This window comes from Salmo trutta, chromosome 1 (assembly GCF_901001165.1).
Source record: "Salmo trutta chromosome 1, fSalTru1.1, whole genome shotgun sequence".
Taxonomy (NCBI): domain Eukaryota; kingdom Metazoa; phylum Chordata; class Actinopteri; order Salmoniformes; family Salmonidae; genus Salmo; species Salmo trutta.
In genome coordinates, this window is record NC_042957.1 from 68,274,088 (window position 1) to 68,298,011 (window position 23,924).

The following is a 23,924-nucleotide window of genomic DNA, read 5'->3' on the forward strand; positions in this document are numbered from 1 at the left end:
AAAATGAGGCTCAGTAGTGTGTGTGGCCTCCACGTGCCTGTATGACCTCCCTACAATGCCTGGGCATGCTCCTGATGAGGTGGCGGATGGTCTCCTGAGGGATCTCCTCCCAGACCTGGACTAAAGCATCCGCCAACTCCTGGACAGTCTGTGGTGCAACGTGGCGTTAGTGGATGGAGCGAGACATGATGTCCCAGATGTGCTCAATTGGATTCAGGTCTGGGGAACGGGCGGGCCAGTCCATAGCATCAATGCCTTCCTCTTGCAGGAACTGCTGACACACTCCAGCCACATGAGGTCTAGCATTGTCTTGCATTAGGAGGAACCCAGGGTCAACCGCACCAGCATATGGTCTCACAAGGGGTCTGAGGATCTCATCTCGGTACCTAATGGCAGTCAGGCTACCTCTGGCGAGCACATGGAGGGCTGTGCGGCCCCCCAAAGAAATTCCACCCCACACCATGACTGACCCACCGCCAAACCGGTCATGCTGGAGGATGTTGCAGGCAGCAGAATGTTCTCCACGGCGTCTCCAGACTCTGTCACGTCTGTCACATGTGCTCAGTGTGAACCTGCTTTCATCTGTGAAGAGCACAGGGCGCCAGTGGCGAATTTGCCAATCTTGGTGTTCTCTGGCAAATGCCAAACGTCCTGCACGGTGTTGGGCTGTAAGCACAACCCCCACCTGTGGACGCCGGGCCCTCATACCACCCTCATGGAGTCTGTTTCTGACCGTTTGAGCAGACACATGCACATTTGTGGCCTGCTGGAGGTCATTTTGCAGGGCTCTGGCAGTGCTTCTCCTGCTCCTCCTTGCACAAAGGCGGAGGTAGCGGTCCTGCTGCTGGGTTGTTGCCCTCTTACGGCCTCCTCCACGTCTCCTGATGTACTGGCCTGTCTCCTGGTAGCGCCTCCATGCTCTGGACACTACGCTGACAGACACAGCAAACCTTCTTGCCACAGCTCGCATTGATGTGCCATCCTGGATGAGCTGCACTACCTGAGCCACTTGTGTGGGTTGTAGACTCCGTCTCATGCTACCACTAGAGTGAAAGCACTGCCAGCATTCAAAAGTGACCAAAACATCAGCCAGGAAGCATAGGAACTGAGAAGGGGTCTGTGGTCACCACCTGCAGAACCACTCCTTTATTGGGGGTGTCTTGCTAATTGCCTATTATTTCAACCTGTTGTCTATTCCATTTGCACAACAGCATGTGACATTTATTGTCAATCAGTGTTGCTTCCTAAGTGGACAGTTCGATTTCACAGAAGTGTTACATTGTGTTACATTGTGTTGTTTAAGTGTTCCCTTTATTTTTTTGAGTAGTGTATAATTAATAGAACTTGAAATTTTAAACTTGAACCGTACAAGCTAGACACCAAACCAACTTTCACATTTTCAGGCTATCCTATCACCCATAAATACATCAAGACAAGCTAGAAAGCACACACATTGTCTTAGGAAGAGTCCTTTTCTATTTCTTTTAACTACAATAATGAGTTTTTCACTACTGTGGGCTTATGCCAATCATGGACACTTCATAGCTGTTTCCAACATCTTAATGTGGGAATGACTGTCACTGTATAATATACTGTTATTAATCTGCATAAGAAATTAGGTTTATAAGAAATTAAAATCAACCTACTGGCAGTTTATCTTCAATGTGTCCTTTATTAATCTTTTATGGACAGACTATGTAAACATAAAAAAAACGAATTACGTGAGATTTTAGGTCTGGGTTAACCGAGATTGGTCCTTTATAGATAGCAAAGTGTAGTTTGAAGGGGCAATCTGCAGTTCAAAATATTACAAAGCACTCACCCCGCTACTTGTATTGGTAAACAGCTGAGGGGTGGGGCTTGAGTAATATAACCACTCACAAATTCATAGACAAAGCTATGGATGCAAGGATTTACCCTCCATGAGATTGAAATGATAGTTTCACCATGTTTTAAAGCTATAGTGGTTGTTTACATTGACTTTGTTTACAAACATTGGAGTAAAACGAGCTTATATTTTGGCTTCTGATGAGCTCCTACAGTTGAACTAAGCTCATGAGGCATTGATAAAGTATATTATTCAAGAATCAATGCCTATATATCAATCATTTAATGGTCCAAAAATGGATGTAGTAACTGCGGATTGCCTCTGTAAATGGCACAAACATGAGTTATTAAAGTCATGTTATGTTTTCTTTATTTTCTGTATAAATTAGAATATTATATAACCAATTTTTAGGTACTGGAAAGTGCAATTTTTCATGAGTAAAAATAGAAACTGTCATGATTTTGCGCTAATAGAGTCAGACAATTATGTCCTTACAATAGTTTTGATTTAGATTGACAGAAATGTCAAACCGATTTATGCAACTTCGCCTCCATGCCACATGCAATTGTTTATAGTCACAACACTAGGCTGTTGAATGGACGTCATTCCAATGTTTTGGACTGCGGTTCAATGAATCCCCACATCAGACCACTTATTGGCGCAACAGGTTTCAGCAGCTAGGGCTAGGGGTTTTCTCAGAAACACTGACCCATCTTGAACAAGAACATGTCAACCCTTGACCTAGCCTTGACCGAGTCTTCAATCAGATACAACCAGCATTGTCCAGGACTTGCACGCCATTGATAGACTAGCCAGCCTACTAAGATTGTGCTGATTGGAACCTGCTTGTCCATTTCTGTCTTAACCTAAAGTAGGGGCAATCTGCGATTGTTACGTCCATTTTTGGACTTAGAATTCATCATATAAACCCATTGAAGAGTATAAGAGTTTAGTTCCACTGTCTTACCCCATCAGAACCAAACAGAACCCCATCAGAACCCAAATATAACCATGTTTTACCCCTTTGTTTGTAAACAATGCAATTGTAAACAAACACTGTATAGCCTCAAAATGGTTAAAAGTATAATTTGGATATCTTGGATGGTCAGTCCTTGCATCCATAGCTCTGTCTATGAACTTCAGAGTGGTTACATTTCTCCATCAGCTATTTACCAGGTCAGTGGCAGGGTGAAAACTTTGGTTACATTTCTCCAGCCCCATCCGTCAGCTATTTACCAGGTCAGTGGCAGGGTGACCACTTTGGTTACATTTTTCCAGCCCCATCCTTCAGCTATTTACCAGGTCAGTGGCAGGGTGACCACTTTGGTTACATTTCTCCAGCCCCATCCTTCAGCTATTTACCAAGTCAGTGGCAGGGTGACTGCTTTGTAGTAAAGCGGCATGGGGAATACGTGGAAGAAGCGCATGGATGTATGCCTGCCTGAGGTAGTCCATGGAAATTTGCTGTTTTTCTGATGAAGTACACAGTGAACAGTGTCAATATGGGCCCCCTGCCCAGAGAATGTCCATGTGCTGTTGTGGGTGAACAAAGTGGAGTAGTGAAGCAGTATAGTGGAAAAGGAGAAATAACACACTATTACATAACAAAAACATTGAAACTTCATCCATAAGATGGTTTTCATAGACAAATGTCAGAATGACTAATGATGTTAAATTCTATTCTAATTTATTCTATATTCTTCTTCTATTCTGTTCTTTTCAAAATGTCCATTACTTTAGGCTACTAGAATGTCTATTTTCCATTCTCAATAACTGACAGTTCTATTTTTATTTTCAGCTTTATGGGCCATTTCCTGATTCATCTTCCTGACCTCCAACCCCACCCCCACCTTCCCGCTATGAATCCCCAAGACTGCACCTCCATCCCTGGGGATTTCAACCTCTCCTCCTCCTCCAGGGGCTACTCCACGGTCACCAACCTCTTCATGAACGAGTCCGGCGAGAGCGCTCCCTTCCAGGACAGCAGCACCGTTATCACTGCAGTAATCTCTATGACTGTATTCATGGTGGGCCTTCTGGGCAACACGCTGGCCATCTACGTGGTCCTGCGCTATGCCAAGATGAAGACTGTCACCAACATGTACCTTCTGAACTTAGCCCTGGCAGATGAATTGTACATCCTAGGACTTCCCTTCCTGACCACCCAGAACGTGCTCTCTTATTGGCCGTTCGGGCAGTTTCTGTGCCGCGTGGTCATGACGGTAGACTCCATCAACCAGTTCACCAGCACCTTCTGCCTGACCGTGATGAGCATTGACCGCTACCTGGCCGTGGTGCACCCCATTCGTAGCGTCAAGTGGCGGCAGCCGAAGGTGGCTAAGATCATCAACGGGCTGGTGTGGGTGGTGTCGTTCGTGGTGGTACTGCCGGTCACCATCTACTCAGATGTTCAGGACCGCTTCAACTCGTGCAACATGAGCTGGCCTGATCCCCAGGACCTGTGGTCAACAGTCTTCATCCTGTACACGGCCATCTTGGGCTTCTTCGGCCCCCTGCTGATCATCTGCCTCTGCTACCTGCTCATCATCATCAAGGTATAGTTGGGTTGTACTATAACCCACATCTTCTTTAGTCTTATGTTGTTCATTGTTTGTTCATTGTTTAAGGCCCCTTTCATTTGTTTGAGACCCAATTCCATTTGTTTGAGACCCCATTCCATTTGTTTGAGGATCCATTCCTTTGTTTGAGACCCTATTCCATTTGTTTGAGACCCCATTCCATTTGTTTGAGGATCCATTCCATTTGTTTGAGACCCCATTCCATTTGTTTGAGACCCCATTCCATTTGTTTGAGGATCCAGTCCATTTGTTTGAGACCCCATTCCATTTGTTTGAGACCCCATTCCATTTGTTTGAGACCCCATTCCATTTGTTTGAAGCCCCCTTCCATTTGTTTGAGGCCGCCTTCCATTTGTTTGAGGCCCCAATCCATTTGTTTGAGGCCCCATTCCATTTGAGTCCTTAATCCCTTCTTCTCACTGTCCCAAACGGAATTCTAATGGTTCTTAGGTTTGTTTCTATTTCCAAACCCAATGGACCAGTGCCTTAGACCCTGGCCTGGGCCTAAAACCTCTCCAAACCACTATAAAACCTCTCAATATAGTGATCTTCAAAGGTGTCCATGTCCAAAGGTATTCCTTCACAAAGTCACAGACCAAAACCTCCCATTCATTACAGGTGAAGTCTGCCGGGGCCAGGGCGGGCCTGACCAGGCGACGCCGCTCCGAACGCAAAGTCACCCGCATGGTGGTCATCATCGTGGTGGTCTTCGTCATCTGCTGGCTGCCCTTCTTCACCACCAACATAGTCAACCTCGTCTTCATCATACCAGAGAACAGTGTCACCGCCGGCGTCTACTTCTTCCTGGTCATCATGACCTACGTCAACTCCTGTGCCAACCCGCTCCTCTATGGCTTCCTGTCTGACAACTTCAAGCAGAGCTTCAGGAAGGTCCTGTGTCTCCACAAGGCGAACGGGGTTGGAGTGGGGGACGGAGGAGACATGGGGAGTGGAGGGGGACGTCCCATATCCCCTAGGCTGGAGAGGGTGGAGACGACGCAGCAGCATGACCCGCTCTTCACCCCCCGGATCATGGACTTCAACAATGGACACATGCAGAACAACCAAGTAGGTAAATCTATAGAAATGAAACGACTAGAACGGACATTCGCAATAAAGTGAACGTTCTGTGATGGGTGGACTACTAATTCTATGGGTCAATATTCTACCCAAGAACTGTGAATGGCTGTCAGGTATCAATTATTTTGGTCAGTCTGCCAAAGATAATCTTGAAGGCTGTCAGTTTCATTCATTGGTAGTCAACCGCAGCATACAATATAACTAGATTCACAGCCAATTTATATGTAATTTATATTCATCTAAGATAGTACTTGATAGTTTTGTTCACCTGCAGAGCATCTTAAGAAGTAGAATAGATTAATAAGCACTTACTACACAGGGCGTTTACCCTTCTCCTTGGCCCACAACTGCTTTAAAGCATAGAGGGTGAGAGGAGCTGAAAAATCACTCTGGAAGCCTAACATAGTAAACCCTCCTGATCAGAAGCTATGACACTGAGGGGATCCAGTGTACTGTGTGCTGGTAGTTAGTTACACCCACTAGTACTGTAAATGGGTACCACTGATTTCTCCTCTACGGTTGATGCCTCCAGCGTATTTCATTTTTTTGAGTGCTGTGCATTTCGCTAGTATTTTTGCATCACAACATTGAAGTGTAAGGGGACTCCAGTTTTTTAGATAGACTGGGTCTTTATATTTGCCATCTGGGTCTTTGTTTTCATAATAGAGAAATCAGACCTTCCTGCTGAGTACCTGACAGACTACCATTTCTATAGGAGTAGTTAAAGCAATCTAGCAATGGCGCTTTTAGTATTTAAAAAAAAGGCTTGATATACCTCCACCGGTATGCCATCAAGCCCTGGGGTTTTTCCAGACTGAAAGGATTTAATAGCATCAAAAAGTTCTTCCTCTGTAATTTGGCCTTCGCACTGATCTTTCTTTACATTTGTTAATTTTAAATTTTTTATATTATTTGGAAAGAATTCCTTACTATAATCTTCATTCAGTGGGAGAGGATGACGGAAAAGAGAACATCTGCCTAAAATAATTAGCTTCCTCTTTTAAAATACCATTCGGAGAATCATAGATGACTGTCTTCAGTGACAAGTTTCTGCAAATTATTTTTGTTAGTGTTCCTGTATTGGAGATTCAGGAAGAATTTTGTGCATTTTTCTCCATATTCCATAAAGTTTGCTTAATTTTTGAAATAGATTACATTATATCATTCTTGAATAAGTTCCTCAAGTTCTTTTTGTTTTTTCTCTAACTTATTTTGTATTTCTGTAGTATTGTTTTTATTGCTATCTACCTGTACTATTAGTTAATGTATATCCCTTGTTAGTCTTGTCTCTTTAGCCAGAAACTGTTTTTTTTAAATGATTGATGAATATTGAATTGAATGTATCCCATTTAAAGGTATCCCAAACAATAAGGGGATTTGCTGAACCTATACTATACTGGAAAAATTCAGTTATAAATGATTTTGTCTTAGTTAAAAATAAGTTGTCCTCCTGTAAACTTTGATTACATTTCCAATATCCCCATCCACGTGGAAAATATGTAAGAGTTATGTGAATGCCAATTAGATGATGATCCGATCACATTCTGTTTCCTATTAAAACTTTTTTGCAAGAGAGAAAGAGACAAGAAAGTAGTCAAGACGACTAGCTTGATTAAGTCTCCTCCATGTATATCTCACTAGGTCGGGGTTTTTTAGTCTCCAAATATCCACTATTTCTAATGCGTCCATAATATTTGTGATTTCCTTAGGGGCATGGTGATGACAGTTTGTAGAGTGATTACCTTTACGGTCTATTGAGATATTTAAAAGGATCCACCTTCCTTGCGAATCATTCCTGACTATTTGCACATTCAGATCAACATTTTTGTTAATTTATATCATCACACCTTTTGAGTAGCTTTGTCCATGACAGAAAAGTATTTGACCATCCCATTCCTTTTTCCACACAACTTCATCTAAGGATGTAGAGAGTTTCCTGTAAACAGTATATGTTATATTCCTTTTCTTTTAGCCATGAAAAGACTGATCTTCTTTTTTTTATCTGCTAAACCGTTACAATTATATATTTTTTATTTTATGTATTTATTTCACCTTTATTTAACCAGGTTGACTAGCTGAGAACAAGTTCTCATTTACAACTGCGACCTGGCCAAGATAAAGCAAAGCAGTGTGACACAAACAACAACACAGAGTTACACATGGAATAAACAAACATACAGTCAATTATACAATAGAAAAAGTCTATATACAGTGTGTGTAAATGAGGTAGGATAAGGGAGGTAAGGCAATAAATAGGCCATAGTGGTGAAATAATTACAATTATAGCAATTAAACACTGGAGTGATAGATGTGCAGAAGATGAGTGTGCAAGTAGGGGGTGCAAAGGAGCAAAATAAATAAAATAAATAACAATATGGGGATGAGGTAGTTGGATGGGCTATTTACGGATGGGCTATTTACAGATGGGCTATGTACAGGTGCAGTGATCTGTGAGCTGCTCTGACAGCTGGTGCTTAAAGTTAGTGAGGGAGATATGAGTCACCAGCTTCAGTGATTTTTGCAGTTCGTTCCAGTCATTGGCAGCAGAGAACTGGAAGGAGAGGCGGCCGAAGGAGGAATTGGCTTTGTGGGTGACCAGTGAAATATACCTGCTGGAGCGCGTGCTACGGGTGGGTGCTGCTATGGTGACCAGTGAGCTGAGATAAGGCGGGGCTTTAACTAGCAGAGACTTATAGATGATCTGGAGCCAGTGGGTTTGGCGACGAATATGAAGCGAGGGCCAGCCAACGAGAGCATACAGGTCGCAGTGGTGGGTAGTATATGGGGCTTTGGTGACAAAACGGATGGTACTGTGATAGACTGCATCCAATTTGCTGAGTAGAGTGTTGGAGGCTATTTTGTAAATGACATCGCCGAAGTCAAGGATCGGTACGATAGTCAGTTTTACGAGGGTATGTTTGGCATCATGAGTGAAGGATGCTTTGTTTTGGATTGGAGATGTTTAATGTGAGTCTGGAAGGAGAGGTTACAGTCTAACCAGACACCTAGGTGTTTGTAGTTGTCCACATATTCTAAGTCAGAACTGTCCACAGTAGTGATGCTGGACGGGTGGGCAGGTTTGGCATTGAAGAGCATGCATTTAGTTTTACTTGCATTTAAGAGCAGTTGGAAGTTGGAGGCCACGGAAGGAGAGTCGTATGCATTGAAGGTCGTCTGGAGGTTAGTTAGCACAGTGTCCAAAGAAGGGCCAGAAGTATACAGAATGGTACCGCCTGCCTAGAGGTGGATCAGAGAATCACCAGCAGCAAGAGCGACATGATTGATGTATACAGAGAAAAGAGTCTGCCCGAGAATTGAACCCTGTGGCACCCCCATAGAGACTGCCAGAGGTCCAGACAACAGGCCCTCCGATTTTACACACTGAACTCTGTCTGAGAAGTAGTTGGTGAACCAGGCGAGGCAGTCATTTGAGAAACCAAGGCTGTTGAGTCTGCCAAGGTGATTGACAGAGTCGAAAGCTTTGGCCAGGTCGACGAATACAGCTGCACAGTATTGTCTCTTATCGATGGCGGTTATGATATCGTTTAGGACCTTGAGCGTGGCTGAATTATAACTATACTTATTTCACCCCTTACCATAACTAGATACTATTCTCAGTCTAAATTGACCATATTTTAGTGCTTGTAAAATTACTGCCATCCGAGGTATTATGACGGCCAAAACTAGAGCTTTCAAATGTCTGATATTTACAATTCAAGAAATAGGTTCTACCAATATTTGTTTTATTCCCTTGCCTGTTTGCATGTGCCACAGATGTTAGAAAATTGAGACAAGAGATTATGTGTGTAGTAAATCTGAGTAGGTTGATGTGTGATATTGGATGGGATTTAGTGAGAGTGTGTACAATGTCTGTATAAGAGTAAGACTATAATGTGTGATGTCCAAATAAATGATAACTCCACCAATTTGCATATTTGAGTGTCTATGTGTGCAACATGTAGTGCGTATAGCCTTAATATTCATGATGATAACTGTAATCCATATCGTATCACCGTCATAGTTGAACCATAATTACCTTTAACATCATTGAAAAACACATCCCAGCATTTCCATAGCAATTAACGTTTCACATGATCATGAAAGGGTCCTTGCATTACTCTAGAGACGGCTTCACTACAGTACAAATGTATTCCGTACAATATGTTATTATTCCCCAATGCCCCTATTCTGATATCTTCCCCTTGCTTGTTGTAAATATATATAAACTTGTCGACAAATACATAAAAAAGATAGACCTACAATAAATACATTAAATTATAAAACAGTTCTCAACAAAAGAGAGAGAGGGAGAGAAGAGAAGAGAAAAGAGAGAGAAAGAGAGAGTGAAAGAAGAGAGTGAGATCAGGTGTGTGTATGTATAAGTCCGTATGTGTAAGCGAGCATGTAATTGAGCGCGTGTGTGTTCATACCCATTTCATAATGTTCAGATATTTCTACAGTTCCCATGCTTTCTTTTTTTCGTAACTTGAAGTCCCTGTAGAATTTAGTACAGCCATGGTATCATCCATGTCCTTATCAGTCGTATATACACTACCGGTCAAAAGTTTTCTTTATTATGACTATGTTCTACATTGTAAAATAATAGTGAAGACATCAAAACTATGAAATAACACAAAGCATGTTATATTTGAGATTCTTCAAATAGCCACCCTTTGCCTTGATAACAGATTTGCACACTCTTGGCATTCTCTCAACCAGCTTCATGAGGTACCCACCTGGAATGCATTTCAATTAACAGGTGTGCCTTCTTAAAAGTTAATTTGTGGAATTTATTTCCTTCTTAATGCGTTTTAGCCAATCAGATGTGTTGTGACAGGGTAGGGGGTTACACAGAAGATAGCCCTATTTGGTAATAGACCAAGTCCATATTATGGAAAGTTTAGCTCAAAAAAGCTAAGAGAAATGACAGTCCATCATTACTTTAAGACACTAATGTCAATCAATCTGGAAAATGTCAAGAACTTTCAAAGTTTCTTGAAGTTCAGTCGCAAAAAAAAAAGTTACCAGCCTCAGGCATTGCAGCCCAAATAAAGTTTGAGTAATAGTAATAGACGCATCAAAGAAACCACTACTAAAGGACACCAATAATAAGAAGAGACTTGCTTGAACCAAGAAACACAAGCAATGGACATTTGACCGGTGGAAATGTTGAGATTTTTGGTTCCAACCGCCATGTCTTTGTGAGACGCAGTGTGGATGAACGGATGATCTCTGCATGTGTATTTCCCACCGTAAAACATGGAGGAGGAGGTGTTATAGTGTGGGGGTGGTTTGCTGGTGACACTGTCTGTGATTTATTTAGAATTCAAGGCACACATAACCAGCATGGCTACCACAGCATTCTGCAGCGATACACCATCCCAGCTGGTTTGGGCTTAGTGGGACTATAATTTGTTTTTCAACAGGACAATGACCCAACACACCTCCAGGCTGTGTAAGGGCTATTTGACCAAGAAGGAGCGTGATGGAGTGCTGCATCAGATGACCTGGCCTCCACAATCCTCCGACCTCAACCAAATTGAGATGGTTTGGGATGAGTTGGACCGCAGAGTGAAGGAAAAGCAGCCAACAAGTGCTCACCATATGTGGGAACTCCTTCAAGACTATTGGACAAGCATTCCAGGTGAAGCTGGTTGAGAGAATGCCAAGAGTGTGCAAAGCTGTCATCAAGGCAAAGGGTAGCTATTTGAAGAATGTTAAATATAATACTTCTGTGGTTACTACGTGATTCCATTTGTGTTATTTCATAGTTTTGATGTCTTCACTATTATTCCATAATGTAGAAAATAGTAAAAATAAAGAAAAACCCTTGAGTGAGTAGGTATTTTAAAACTTTTGACCGGTAGTGTACATCTAGCTGTCTTTTGTAGGCACAGAACGGCAGCTGCGGGTAGGGTTAAGGGGGAAGAGGTGTGTGTCTCTTTCTTAAAACCTGTTAGGGACCTCTTGGGGATAGAATCCCACTGACGGGATTGCTAGCATGGCGGGAAATTCAAAACAGCAAAAATCTAATAATTTCAATTTCTCAAACAATCAACTATTTTACACCATTTGAAAGATAAACATCTCCTTAATCAAACCACATTGTCCGATTTCAACGAGGCTTTACGGCGAAAGCATAAAGTTAGATTATGTTAGGAGAGTACATAGCCAAAAAAGTACACACATCCATTTTCAATTCAAGGACAGGCGTCACCAAAAGCAGAAAACCAGCTAAAATTATACACTAACCTTTGACAATCTTCATCAGATGACACTTCTAGGACATTATGTTAGACAATACATGCATTTTTTGTTCTATCAAGTTCATATTTATATCCAAGAACAGCATTTTACATCAGCGCGTGTCGTTGAGAAAATGTGTCTCCCCCAAAACTGCCAGTGAATTTACAAAAAATACTCATTATAAAAAGTGGTTAAAGTATTAAACTGTTACTCAAAGAATTATAGATGAACATCTCCTGAATGCAACCGCATTGACAGATTTCAAAATAACTTTACTGGGAAAGCACACTTTGCAATAATCTGAAATCATAAATAACATTAGAAATATTCCCTTACCTTTAATAATCTTCATCAGAAGAAGGTCCACAACAAATGTTGTTTTTTCGATGAAGTTCATAATTTATGTCCAAATAACTAGCGCATTCGGTAGGCTACTCAAAATGTAGGGCGCGGGAGGGAAAAGTCAAGATGAAAAGTAAAAAAATAAATCTATTTATGTTCGTTCAAACATGTCAAACGTTGTTTAGCATCAATCTTTAGGGCCATTTTTAACGTGAAACATCAGTAATATTTCAACCGGACCTTTCATGTGTCTTGAAAAACGTTTTGAAAAAGGTCTCATCTCACATGAACGCGCATGAACGCGCAATAATGAAGTGACAACATCCCAGGGACATCAACTTCCCTTCCTTCTCATCCGGTCTTTGTTCATCATAGACGCTTCAAACAACTTTATAAAGACTGTTGACATCTAGTGGAAGCCATAGGAAGTGCAAAATGAATCCTTTGTCACTGTGTGTTTTATTGGCAATGATTTGAATATAGTACAGCCACAAGATTTTCATTTCCTGCTTGTATTTTTTCTCAGGTTTTTGCCTGCCATATGAGTTATGTTATAATTAGAGACACCATTCAAACAGTTTTAGAAACTTCAGAGTGTTTTCTATCCAAATCTACTAATAATATGCATATTCTATTTTCTGGGCCAGAGTAGTAACCTGTTAAAATTGGGTACGTTTTTCATCCGGCCGTGAAAATACTGCCCCCACACTCTCTAATGCTAATAAGGAAGTCTTGAGGTTTCGCTTGACGGAGTTAGAATACCTCATGATAAACTGCAGACCATATTATTATATTTTTCGTACATGTCTATTTATCACCACAAACCGAGGCTGGCACTAAGACCGGGCTCAACAAGAAAATACACATCCAGAGGCTTCGCTCCTAGCGACCAGTGATTTGAATGTAGGGAAACTCCAATCTGTCTTACCTCCTTTTTAACAGCATGTCAGCTGTGCAACTAGATGCGAAAAAACTCTAGATTATTATTACTCCACACACAAAAACGCATACAAAGCTCTCCCTTGCCCTCCATTTGGCAACTCTAACCATAACTCTATCGTCCTGATTCCTACTTACAAGCAAAAACTCAAAAAGTAAGTACCAGTAATGTGCTCAATATGGAAGTGGTCCGATGAAGTGGATGCTAAGCTACAGGACTGTTATGCTGGCACATTCAATAACATTGAGGAGTTTACCACATCAGTCACCAGCTTCATTAATAAGTGCATTAACAACGTTGTCACCAAAGTAACTATAAATACATATCCCAACCAGAAGCCATGGATTACAGGCAACATCCAAAATGAGCTAAAGGCTAGATCTGCCGCTTTCAAGGAGCGGGACACTAATCGGGGCGCTTATATAAAAAATCCTGCTATGACCTCCAGCAAGCCATCAAACATTCAAATCTTCCATACAGGACTAAGATCGAATCCTACTATGCTGGCTCTGATGCTTGTCGGATGTGGCAGGGCTTGCAAACTATCAACGATTAAAAAGGGAAACCTGCCCAGTGACTTGAGCCTACCAGACGAGCTAAATTCCTTCTATGCTCATTTCGAGGCAAGCAACACTGAGCCATGCATGAGAGCACCAGCAGTTCCAGACGACTGTGTGATATTGCTCTCCATAGCAGATGTGAGTAAGACCTTTAAGCACGTTAACATTCACAAGGCCGCGGGGCCAGACGGATTACCAGAATGCGTACTTAGAGTATCCACTGGCCAGCTTGCAAATGTCTTCACTGACACTTTCAACCTCTCCCTGACCCAGTCTGTAATACCTACATGTTTCAAGCAGACTAAATCAAATCAAATCAAATCAAATTTATTTATATAGCCCTTCGTATATCAGCTGAAATCTCAAAGTGCTGTACAGAAACCCAGCCTAAAACCCCAAACAGCAAGCAATGCATGTGAAAGAAGCACGGTGGCTAGGAAAAACTCTCTAGGAAAAACTCCCTAGAAAGGCCAAAAACCTATGAAGAAACCTAGAGAGGAACCAGGCTATGAGGGGTGGCCAGTCCTCTTCTGACTGTGCCGGGTGGATATTATAACAGAACATGGTCAAGATGTTAAAATGTTCATAAATGACCAGCATGGTCAAATAATAATAATCATAGTAGTTGTCGAGGGTGCAACAAGCACGTCCGGTGAACAGGTCAGGGTTCCGTAGCCGCAGGCAGAACAGTTGAAACTGGAGCAGCAGCATGGCCAGGTGGACTGGGGACAGCAAGGAGTCATCATGCCAGGTAGTCCCAAGGCATGGTCCTAGGGCTCAGGTCCTCCGAGAGAAAGAAAGAAAGAGAGAAAGAGAGAATTAGAGAGAGCATATTTAAATTCACACAGGACACCGGATAAGACAAGAGAATACTCCAGATGTAACAGACTGACCCTAGCCCCCCGACACATAAACTACTGCAGCATAAATACTGGAGGCTGAGACAGGAGGGACCAGAAGACACTGTGGCCCCATCCGATGATACCCCCGGACAGGGCCAAACAGGCAGGATATAACCCCACCCACTTTGCCAAAGCACAGCCCCCACACCACTAGAGGGATGTCTACAACCACCAACTTACCGTCCGAAGACAAGGCCGAGTATAGCCCACAAAGATCTCCGCCATGGCACAACCCAAGGGGGGGCGCCAACTCAGACAGGAAGACCACGTCAGTGACTCAACCCACTCAAGTGATGCACCCCTCCCATGGACGGCATGGAAGAACACCAGTAAGTCAGTGACTCAGCCCCTGTAATAGGGTTAGAGGCAGAGAATCCCAGTGGAAAGAGGGGAACCGGCAAGGCAGAGACAGCAAGGGCGGTTCGTTGCTCCAGCCTTTCCGTTCACCTTCACACTCCTGGGCCAGACTATACTTAATCATAGGACCTACTGAAGAGATAAGTCTTCAGTAAAGACTTAAAGGTTGAGACTGAGTCTGCGTCTCTCACATGGGTAGGCAGACCATTCCATAAAAATGGAGCTCTATAGGAGAAAGCCCTACCTCCAGCCGTTTGCTTAGAAATTCTAGGGACAATTAGGAGGCCTGCGTCTTGTGACCGTAGCGTACGTGTAGGTATGTACAGCAGGACCAAATCAGAAAGATAGGTAGGAGCAAGCCCATGTAATGCTTTGTAGGTTAGCAGTAAAACCTTGAAATCAGCCCTTGCCTTAACAGGAAGCCAGTGTAGGGAGGCTAGTACTGGAGTAATATGATCACATTTTTTGGTTCTAGTCAGGATTCTAGCAGCCGTATTTAGCACTAACTGAAGTTTGTTTAGTGCTTTATCCGGGTAGCCGGAAAGTAGAGCATTGCAGTAGTCCAGCCTAGAAGTAACAAAAGCATGGATAAATTTTTCTGCGTCATTTTTGGACAGAAAGTTTCTGATTTTTGCAATGTTACGTAGATGGAAAAAAGCTGTCCTTGAAACAGTCTTGATATGTTCTTCAAAAGAGAGATCAGGGTCCAGAGTAACGCCGAGGTCCTTCACAGTTTTATTTGAGACGACTGTACAACCATCCAGATTAATTGTCAGATTCAACAGAAGATCTCTTTGTTTCTTGGGACCTAGAACAAGCATCTCTGTTTTGTCCGAGTTTAAAAGTAGAAAGTTTGCAGCCATCCACTTCCTTATGTCTGAAACACAGGCTTCTAGCGAGGGCAATTTTGGGGCTTCACCATGTTTCATTGAAATGTACAGCTGTGTGTCGTCCGCATAGCAGTGAAATTTAACATTATGTTTTCGAATGACATCCCCAAGAGGTAAAATATATAGTGAAAACAATAGTGGTCCTAAAACGGAACCTTGAGGAACACCGAAATTTACAATTGATTTGTCAGAGGACAAACCATTCACAGAGACAAACTGATATCTTTCCGACAGATAAGATCTAAACCAGGCCAGAACTTGTCCATGTAGACCAATTTGGGTTTCCAATCTCTCCAAAAGAATGTGGTGATCGATGGTATCAAAAGCGGCACTAAGATCTAGGAGCACGAGGACAGATGCAGAGCCTCGGTCTGACGTCATTAAAAGGTCATTTATCACCTTCACAAGTGCAGTCTCAGTGCTATGATGGGGTCTAAAACCAGACTGAAGCGTTTCGTATACATTGTTTGTCTTCAGGAAGGCAGTGAGTTGCTGTGCAACAGCTTTTTCAAAAATTTTTGAGAGGAATGGAAGATTCGATATAGGCCGATAGTTTTTTATAATTTCTGGGTCAAGATTCGGCTTTTTCAAGAGAGGCTTTATTACTGCCACTTTTAGTGAGCTTGGTACACATCCGGTGGATAGAGAGCCGTTTATTATGTTCAACATAGGAGGGCCAAGCACAGGAAGCAGCTCTTTCAGTAGTTTAGTTGGAATAGGGTCCAGTATGCAGCTTGAGGGTTTGGAGGCCATGATTATTTTCATCATTGTGTCAAGAGATATAGTACTAAAACACTTTAGTATCTCCCTTGATCCTAGGTCCTGGCAGAGTTGTGCAGACTCAGGACAATGGAGCTTTGGAGGAATACCCAGATTTAAAGAGGAATCTGTAATTTGCTTTTTAATGATCATGATCTTTTCCTCAAAGAAGTTCATACATTTATTACTGCTGAAGTGAAAGCCATCCTCCATTTGCGAATGCTGCTTTTTAGTTAGCTTTGCGACAGTATCAAAAATAAATTTCGGATTGTTCTTATTTTCCTCAATTAAGTTGGAAAAATAGGATGATCGAGCAGCAGTGAGGGCTCTTCGATACTGCACGGTACTGTCTTTCCAAGCTAGTCGGAAGACTTCCAGTTTGGTGTGGCGCCATTTCCGTTCCAATTTTCTGGAAGCTTGCTTCAGAGCTCGTGTATTTTCTGTATACCAGGGAGCTAGTTTCTTATGACAGATGTTTTTATTTTTTAGGGGTGCAACTGCATCTAGGGTATTGCGCAAGGTTAAATTGAGTTCCTCGGTTAGGTGGTTAACTGATTTTTGTCCTCTGACGTCCTTGGGTAGGCAGAGGGAGTCTGGAAGGGCATCAAGGAATCTTTGGGTTGTCTGAGAATTTATAGCACGACTTTTAATGCTCCTTGGTTGGGGTCTGAGCAGATTATTTGTTGCAATTGTAAACGCAATAAAATGGTGGTCCGATAATCCAGGATTATGAGGAAAAACATTAAGATCCACAACATTTATTCCATGGGACAAAACTAGGTCCAGAGTATGACTGTGGCAGTGAGTAGGTCCAGAGACATGTTGGACAAAACCCACTGAGTCGATGATGGCTCCGAAAGCCTTTTGGATTGGGTCTGTGGACTTTTCCATGTGAATGTTAAAGTCACCAAAAATTTGAATATTATCTGCTATGACTACAAGATCCGATAGGAATTCAGGGAACTCAGTGAGGAACACTGCATATGGCCCAGGAGGCCTGTAAACAGTAGCTATAAAAAGTGAGTGAGTAGGCTGCATAGATTTCATGACTAGAAGCTCAAAAGACGAAAACGTCATTGTTTTTTTTTTTGTAAATTGAAATTTGCTATCGTAGATGTTAGCAACACCTCCGCCTTTGCCGGATGCACGGGGGGTATGGTCACTAGTGTAACCAGGGGGTGAGGCCTCATTTAACACAGTAAATTCATCAGGCTTAAGCCATATTTCAGTCAGGCCAATCACATGAAGATTATGATCAGTGATTAGTTCATTGACTATAACTGCCATGGAAGTGAGGGATCTAACATTAAGTAACCCAATTTTGAGATGTGAAGTATCACAATCTCTTTCAATAATGGCAGGAATGGAGGAGGTCTTTATACTAGTGAGATTACTATTTTTAATTTTGCCCAACCTAGATCGAGGCACAGACACGGTCTCAATGGGGAAAGCTGAGCTGACTACGCTGACTGTGCTAGTGGCAGACTCCACTAAGCTGGCAGGCTGGCTAACAGCCTGCTGCCTGGCCTGCGCCCTATTTCATTGTGGAGCTAGAGGAGTTAGAGCCCTGTCTATGTTCGTAGATAAGATGAGAGCACCCCTCCAGCTAGGATGGAGTCCATCACTCCTCAACAGGCCAGGCTTGGTCCTGTTTGTGGGTGAGTCCCAGAAAGAGGGCCAGTTATCTACAAATTCTATCTTTTGGGAGGGGCAGAACACAGTTTTCAACCAGCGATTGAGTTGTGAGACTCTGCTTTAGAGCTCATCACTCCCCCTAACTGTGCCAGGAACGCCAAGGTAACCTGTCTAGATGACTATCGCCCAGTAGCGCTTACATCGATAGCCATGAAATGCTTTAAAAGGCTGGTCATGGCAAAGACCATCCTTTCAGACACCCTGGACCCACTCCAATTCGCAACAACACATCCTCCACACTGACCCTTAACATGGGGGCCCCTCAGGGGTGCATGCCTAGTCCCCTCCTGTACTTCCTGTTCACCCACGACTGCGTGGCCGCACACAACTCCAACACTATCATTCAGTTTGCTGAAGACACAACGATGGTTTGCCTGATAACCAACAATGATGAGACAGCCTATAGGGTGGAGTTCAGTGACCTGTCAGTGCTGTGCCAGGACAATAACCTCTCCCTATACATTAGCAAGACAAAGGACCTGATCATGTACTACCGGAACTAAAGAGCCAAGCATTCCCCCATCCACATCGACGGGGCTGTTGTAGAGTGGGTCGAGAGCTTCAAGTTCCTCGGTGTCCACATCACTAAGGAATTATCATGGTCCACACACACCAACACAGGCGCAAAGAAGGCACGACAATACTTCTTCCCCCTCAGGAGGCTGAAAAGATTTGGCCATGGGCCCTTAGAAAGTTCTACAGCTGCAGCACTGAGAGCATCTTAACTGGCTGCACCCCCACTTGGTATGGCAACTACTTGACATCTGACCGCAAGGCGCTACAGAGGGTACATCACTGGGACCAAACTCCCTGCCATCCAGGACCTCTATAGCAGGCGGTGTCAGAAGAAGGCCTTAAAAATGGTCAAGGACTCCAGCTACCCAAGTCATAGACTGTTCTCTCTGCTACCACATGGGAAGCGATACTGATGCACCAAGTCTGGTACAAAAAGGACCCATAACAGCTTCTACCCCCAAGCCATAACACTACTAAATAGTTAGTCCGGGTAGCTATTGGTTAACTATTGAACTATCTGCATTGACCCTTTTTAGCACTAACTCTTGCATTTACGTTGCTTTTACTGTTTATTATCTATCCTGTTGCCTAGTCACTTTACCCCTATAAATATGTACACATCTACTTCAATTACCTCATACCCCTGTACATCGACTTGGTTCTGGTACCCCGTGTATATAGCCAAGTTATCGTTACTCATTGTGTATTTATTCCTCGTGTTATTATTTATCTTTTTTTCTCCCAGCATTGTTGGGAAGGGGCCGTAAGTAATCATTTCACTGTTAGTCTACACCTGTTGTTTACGATGCATGTGGCAAATACATTTTCATTGGATTTGATTCAACACCAAGCTCAGAGCCTTGGGTCTGGACACCACCTCTGCAACTGGATCCTGGACATCCTGACGGGCAGACGACAAGTTGCCAGGATTGACAAGCCAATCTCCACCACACTGACTCTTAACACAAGGGCCCCCCAGGGGTGTGTCCTGAGCCCTCTGCTGTGGGTCTAATAACCAACAACGGTGAATCAGCCTATAAGGAGGAAGTAAGTGAACTGGCATTGTGATGCCAGGACAACAACCTTTCCTCAACATCAGCAAAACAAAGGAGTTGATTGTTGACTTCAGGAAGCAGAGGGGGGAACATGTCTGATCCACATCAATGGGATTACAGTAGAGTCATGTTCCTCGCTGTCCACATCACCAAGGACATGACATGGACCAACAACACCACCACAACACCGTCTCTACTTCCTAAGGCGGCTGAAGAAATTCCAAATAGTACTGCTGACCTGTTGCATCACGGCCTGGCACGGGAATTGCTCCATCCACGACCGTAAGGCCCTCCAGCTGTTGGTGAAGAAGGCCCAGTACATCACTGGGACCGTGTTCCCACCCATCCAGGACATCTACTCAAAACGTTGCCTGGGGGCGGGCGGCAGCATCACCAAGAAACCCACACACCCCAGTCACTCCTTTACTGTCGGGCAGATGGTATCGGAGCATGAGGTCTGATAGCAACAGCCTCAGAGACAGTTTCTATCTACAAGCCATCAGACTGCTGAACAACTGGTCTGACCACCTCCACTGACTCTCCACACCTTAGCACATATGCACTCACTTACTCACTCACACAACCTCCCAGATATGCAGTCATCCACACACACACGCACACACAATCACACACATTCATGCTACACACACATTACAACTGCTGCTACCAGACTCTTATTATCATTGTTAAATACTGCACAGTTTATACACTTGCCCACCAATCGCCCCTTCCCAAAACACGTGTAAATACTACAAACTGGGCCTTCCTATATTATACTTATGCAAAAAGAAAAAATATATTCTATTGAGCCATTTACTTTATATTTGAATTCTTATCTTTTATTATGTCTTACTGTTGTTGCGTTGTCAAGAAGGAACCTGCAAGTAAGCATTTCGTTGGATGATGTATACCATGTGTGTCCTGTACATAAGACTAATAAAACATAAAACTTTACTTGTTTGTGCGTGTGTGATAGATTTTTGGTGATCTCCATGGAGTGACATGTCTCCATCTGAGAGCTGTGTCTGTGTCTAGTACTCCCTGTCAGTGTGATTGTGTATCTTTGATGCCATAATGTGAGAATACACAACAAATCATCAAAGCAGCGCTGTGTGACATATCAGACAGAAGATGCTCAGAGAGATGTCCTCTTTTCTATTATATCTTAGAAGAGATTTATTGTCTCTTTTACAGTTTGAAGATTAAAAACAAATCGTGACTGACGGGGGGGGGGGGGGGGCAGACGAGGGGGGACGGATGGACGGACGGGGGGAGGAGGGGGATGGGGGTGTATGTCATAAGCTTTGTCCATCCAAGCAGTCCATGATAGAGTGTGCTGGTCATTGTTTGTAATGTCTAAAATGTATCTCTTGCTGTCTTTGCAGTGTGTTCAAATTGAGACTTGTGGCAACATGACGACGGAGCTTCTGCCCTTAGAGAGCCCAGTGATTGATCAGTCTACTCTATGATGAGGCCTGATTGGTCAGTCTACTCTATGATGAGGCCTGATTGGTCAGTCTATGCTATGATGAGGCCTGATTGGTCAGTCTACGCCATGATGAGGCCTGATTGGTCAGTCTACGCTATGATGAGCCCTGATTGGTCAGTCTACGCTTTGATAAGCCCTGATTGGTTAGTCTATGCTTTGATGAGCCAAGCCACCTCCTTCTCCATCACAACAAACAATCCATCATCTGGAGTCCTCCCATTGTCAACCCATGTAGCTCTTGACCAATGACCTCTCTCGGACGATACAGGAAGAAGAGGTACATGGGACTTCAAAGAACACTTCCTGTTCTGACACTACACTGAACAATTTCTGCCATGACACCTCTCCTGTTTGTCAGTATAAACCTCAGACATTTACAGCACATTGCACTACTGGAAGGGGCTGAGGGGAGGACGGCTCATAATAATGGCTGGAACGGCGCGAATGGAATGACATCAAACACATGGAAACCATGTTTTCAATGTATTTTATACCATTCCACTGATTCCGCTCCAGCCATTACCACAAGCCCGTCCTCCTCAATGAAGGTGCCACCAACCGCCTGTGCATTGCACCAGCTTGGTGTCATGGAACCAGCAAGAGCATTATCTTCCATGTACTTTATAGATTCCTTACATATACTATAAGGAAAGACTATTTTTTAGACTGTGAATGGGCAAAAACTTGCCTTAGATTAAAATGCCCTAGAAAATGAACCTGAGTATTCCATTCACTTTATATGAACTGGATCATTTGATTTCATCAGAAATGTTGTGAATTGAAATGGATTGTCCTCTTTGTGAGCTTGGAACTTTCTGTATGTATTCCATCACTATGTAGGTAAATGACAGGAACGTACTACACAGACTGTCTATGACCCTTGTCCATTTGTCACTATGATCACCTGTAACAAGTCCCAACGGCTCATAATGCCCACCTATGGACTCATGGATGGTTTCAGCTCTGGGCAAAGTTAGTTCAAGCTGGGATGACCAATGAAATGGTACTAGAGGAAACCTGCATTCTGGAAAACGAACACTGTCCCCGAACAGAGAGAGTGATGATAATGAGGATGTCAATCAAATAGATGAATCTGGCTTACAGTACTCACTGTATCTATGGCATAATGTTATAACTGAGGAACCTATTCATATTATTGATGAATTATTGTTATTTTTGGGGTATTATTGCTATAAACTTGGGTAGTTGTTCCAAGTGTTTTGGTTATTTTAATGCGTTTATTTGAGATTAATGTATCCCCTTGACCTTTTATTGGAGATTGAAGCACTGGTGCAACTTCATTGTGCTTGGCCTTACCTGGGGTCGTTCTTTAGGCACCATACGGAATAGAACTGACTGAAACAGGGAGGGACTACCTCCTAGACTAATGTCCAGTAAGATACACATATTTTAATTTCCCATTTTGAAATGTTTTCCCTTGCATGCCCTACTGAACAATCTGCATAGTCGTCGCTGTCTGATGAAAAGCACTAATCTCCAAAACAGATTTCTTTTAGGAAATGGAAGAAATTACCATATTGTCCCGTTAATGAACACACAATTTTAAAATTTCAGGAGCTATTTTGAATACATTTTCTTGGTCCTAGAGTCATTAAATGTTCAGAGTACATCGAGGGGAGTTACTGCTTTCAATAAATAAATACAAATGTAAATGGAAAAAATGGAGTTACAAGGTTTTCATCAGACAGCGACGCAATGATTAATCTGCTGTACACACATGCAGTATTTTATGGATTAGCTTTAACTGTATTGATTTCAATGAGCACACAATCCACACTGACTGTTTTACAGTCATGTATGACAGGTTCAAGATTTATACAGTAAGTTATTATCTGTGTATTCTACTCTGGGATTACACCGTGGTCAAGTACATTTAAAAAAAGTTGCTGTTACTTATGCTAATTATTTTAGATAATACCATAGCATTATTGCTAATGTGCACCATCTGGACATGTGTTCAAAATGTTTCATTTCAGTGTTATTGTTTTAATAAAATGACAAAAACACAATGGGTTCAATCAATATGCATGTAGTCTGAGTAGCAGTCTTTTTAGCTAACATTCCACTCCTTGCCACTCCTTTGGAAAACGACAGGAGTGGCAAGGAGTAGAATGTAAAAGCTGAACAGATACTGCGACCATGCATGCTCTTTGGATGGATGTCGCTCCCCCTGTCTCTGTCTCTCTGTCTGTATTTCTTTCTTTCTCTCTATATGCCCTTCTTTCATCTCCTATCCTCCCATGATCCCTCCCTCTCACCAACCGCCTTGGTGCTTTCTCTTTCTCTTTCTCTTCACCCCTATCTCCAGTGTGTTTACAGGCAACGTGTCCCAGTAGCTTACTACTGCAGGTGTATGGGTGAAAATAACAAGCTCCCTTTTAAACCTCTAGGCCCTAGGCTACACCTAACCGTTTGACTGGCTTGTTTTCCACCCCTCAATGTCAGGGGAAAGGACAGAAGGAGAGCAGTAGGGTATTTGAAGGTCTGTTCTCTAATCTTCCTATATACATTAGCTAGCCATCACATGGACCGTTGAAGGAAGCTCACGGTGTGTTGACGAGCTTTGCTGTGTAGTTTTACTTCATATCTGTTGGTAACAATGGCTATGTTTTGAGACTTATCTCAATTAGGTCAACGTTATAGCTTCAAGAAAAGGTCCAATGCG

At 42.9% G+C, this 23,924-nt stretch overlaps 1 protein-coding gene across 2 annotated transcripts in view; it reads left to right on the top strand.

The window, feature by feature from the left end:
* The window catches only part of LOC115206191 (somatostatin receptor type 5-like), a 48,339-nt gene extending 25,071 nt beyond the window's left edge, over nt 1-23,268 (top strand). Inside the window, exons 2-4 of one of the 2 annotated variants that reach the window (XM_029772889.1) lie at nt 3,627-4,383; nt 5,026-5,479; nt 21,135-23,268. In XM_029772889.1, coding sequence (XP_029628749.1) covers nt 3,631-4,383; nt 5,026-5,479; nt 21,135-21,148 — 1,221 coding nt within the window. In that variant the 5' untranslated portion in view covers nt 3,627-3,630 and the 3' untranslated portion in view covers nt 21,149-23,268. The remainder of the gene's footprint in view (nt 1-3,626; nt 4,384-5,025; nt 5,480-21,134) is intronic. The other variant, XM_029772885.1, reaches the window with a different exon arrangement.
* The last annotated feature ends 656 nt before the right edge of the window (nt 23,269-23,924 follow it).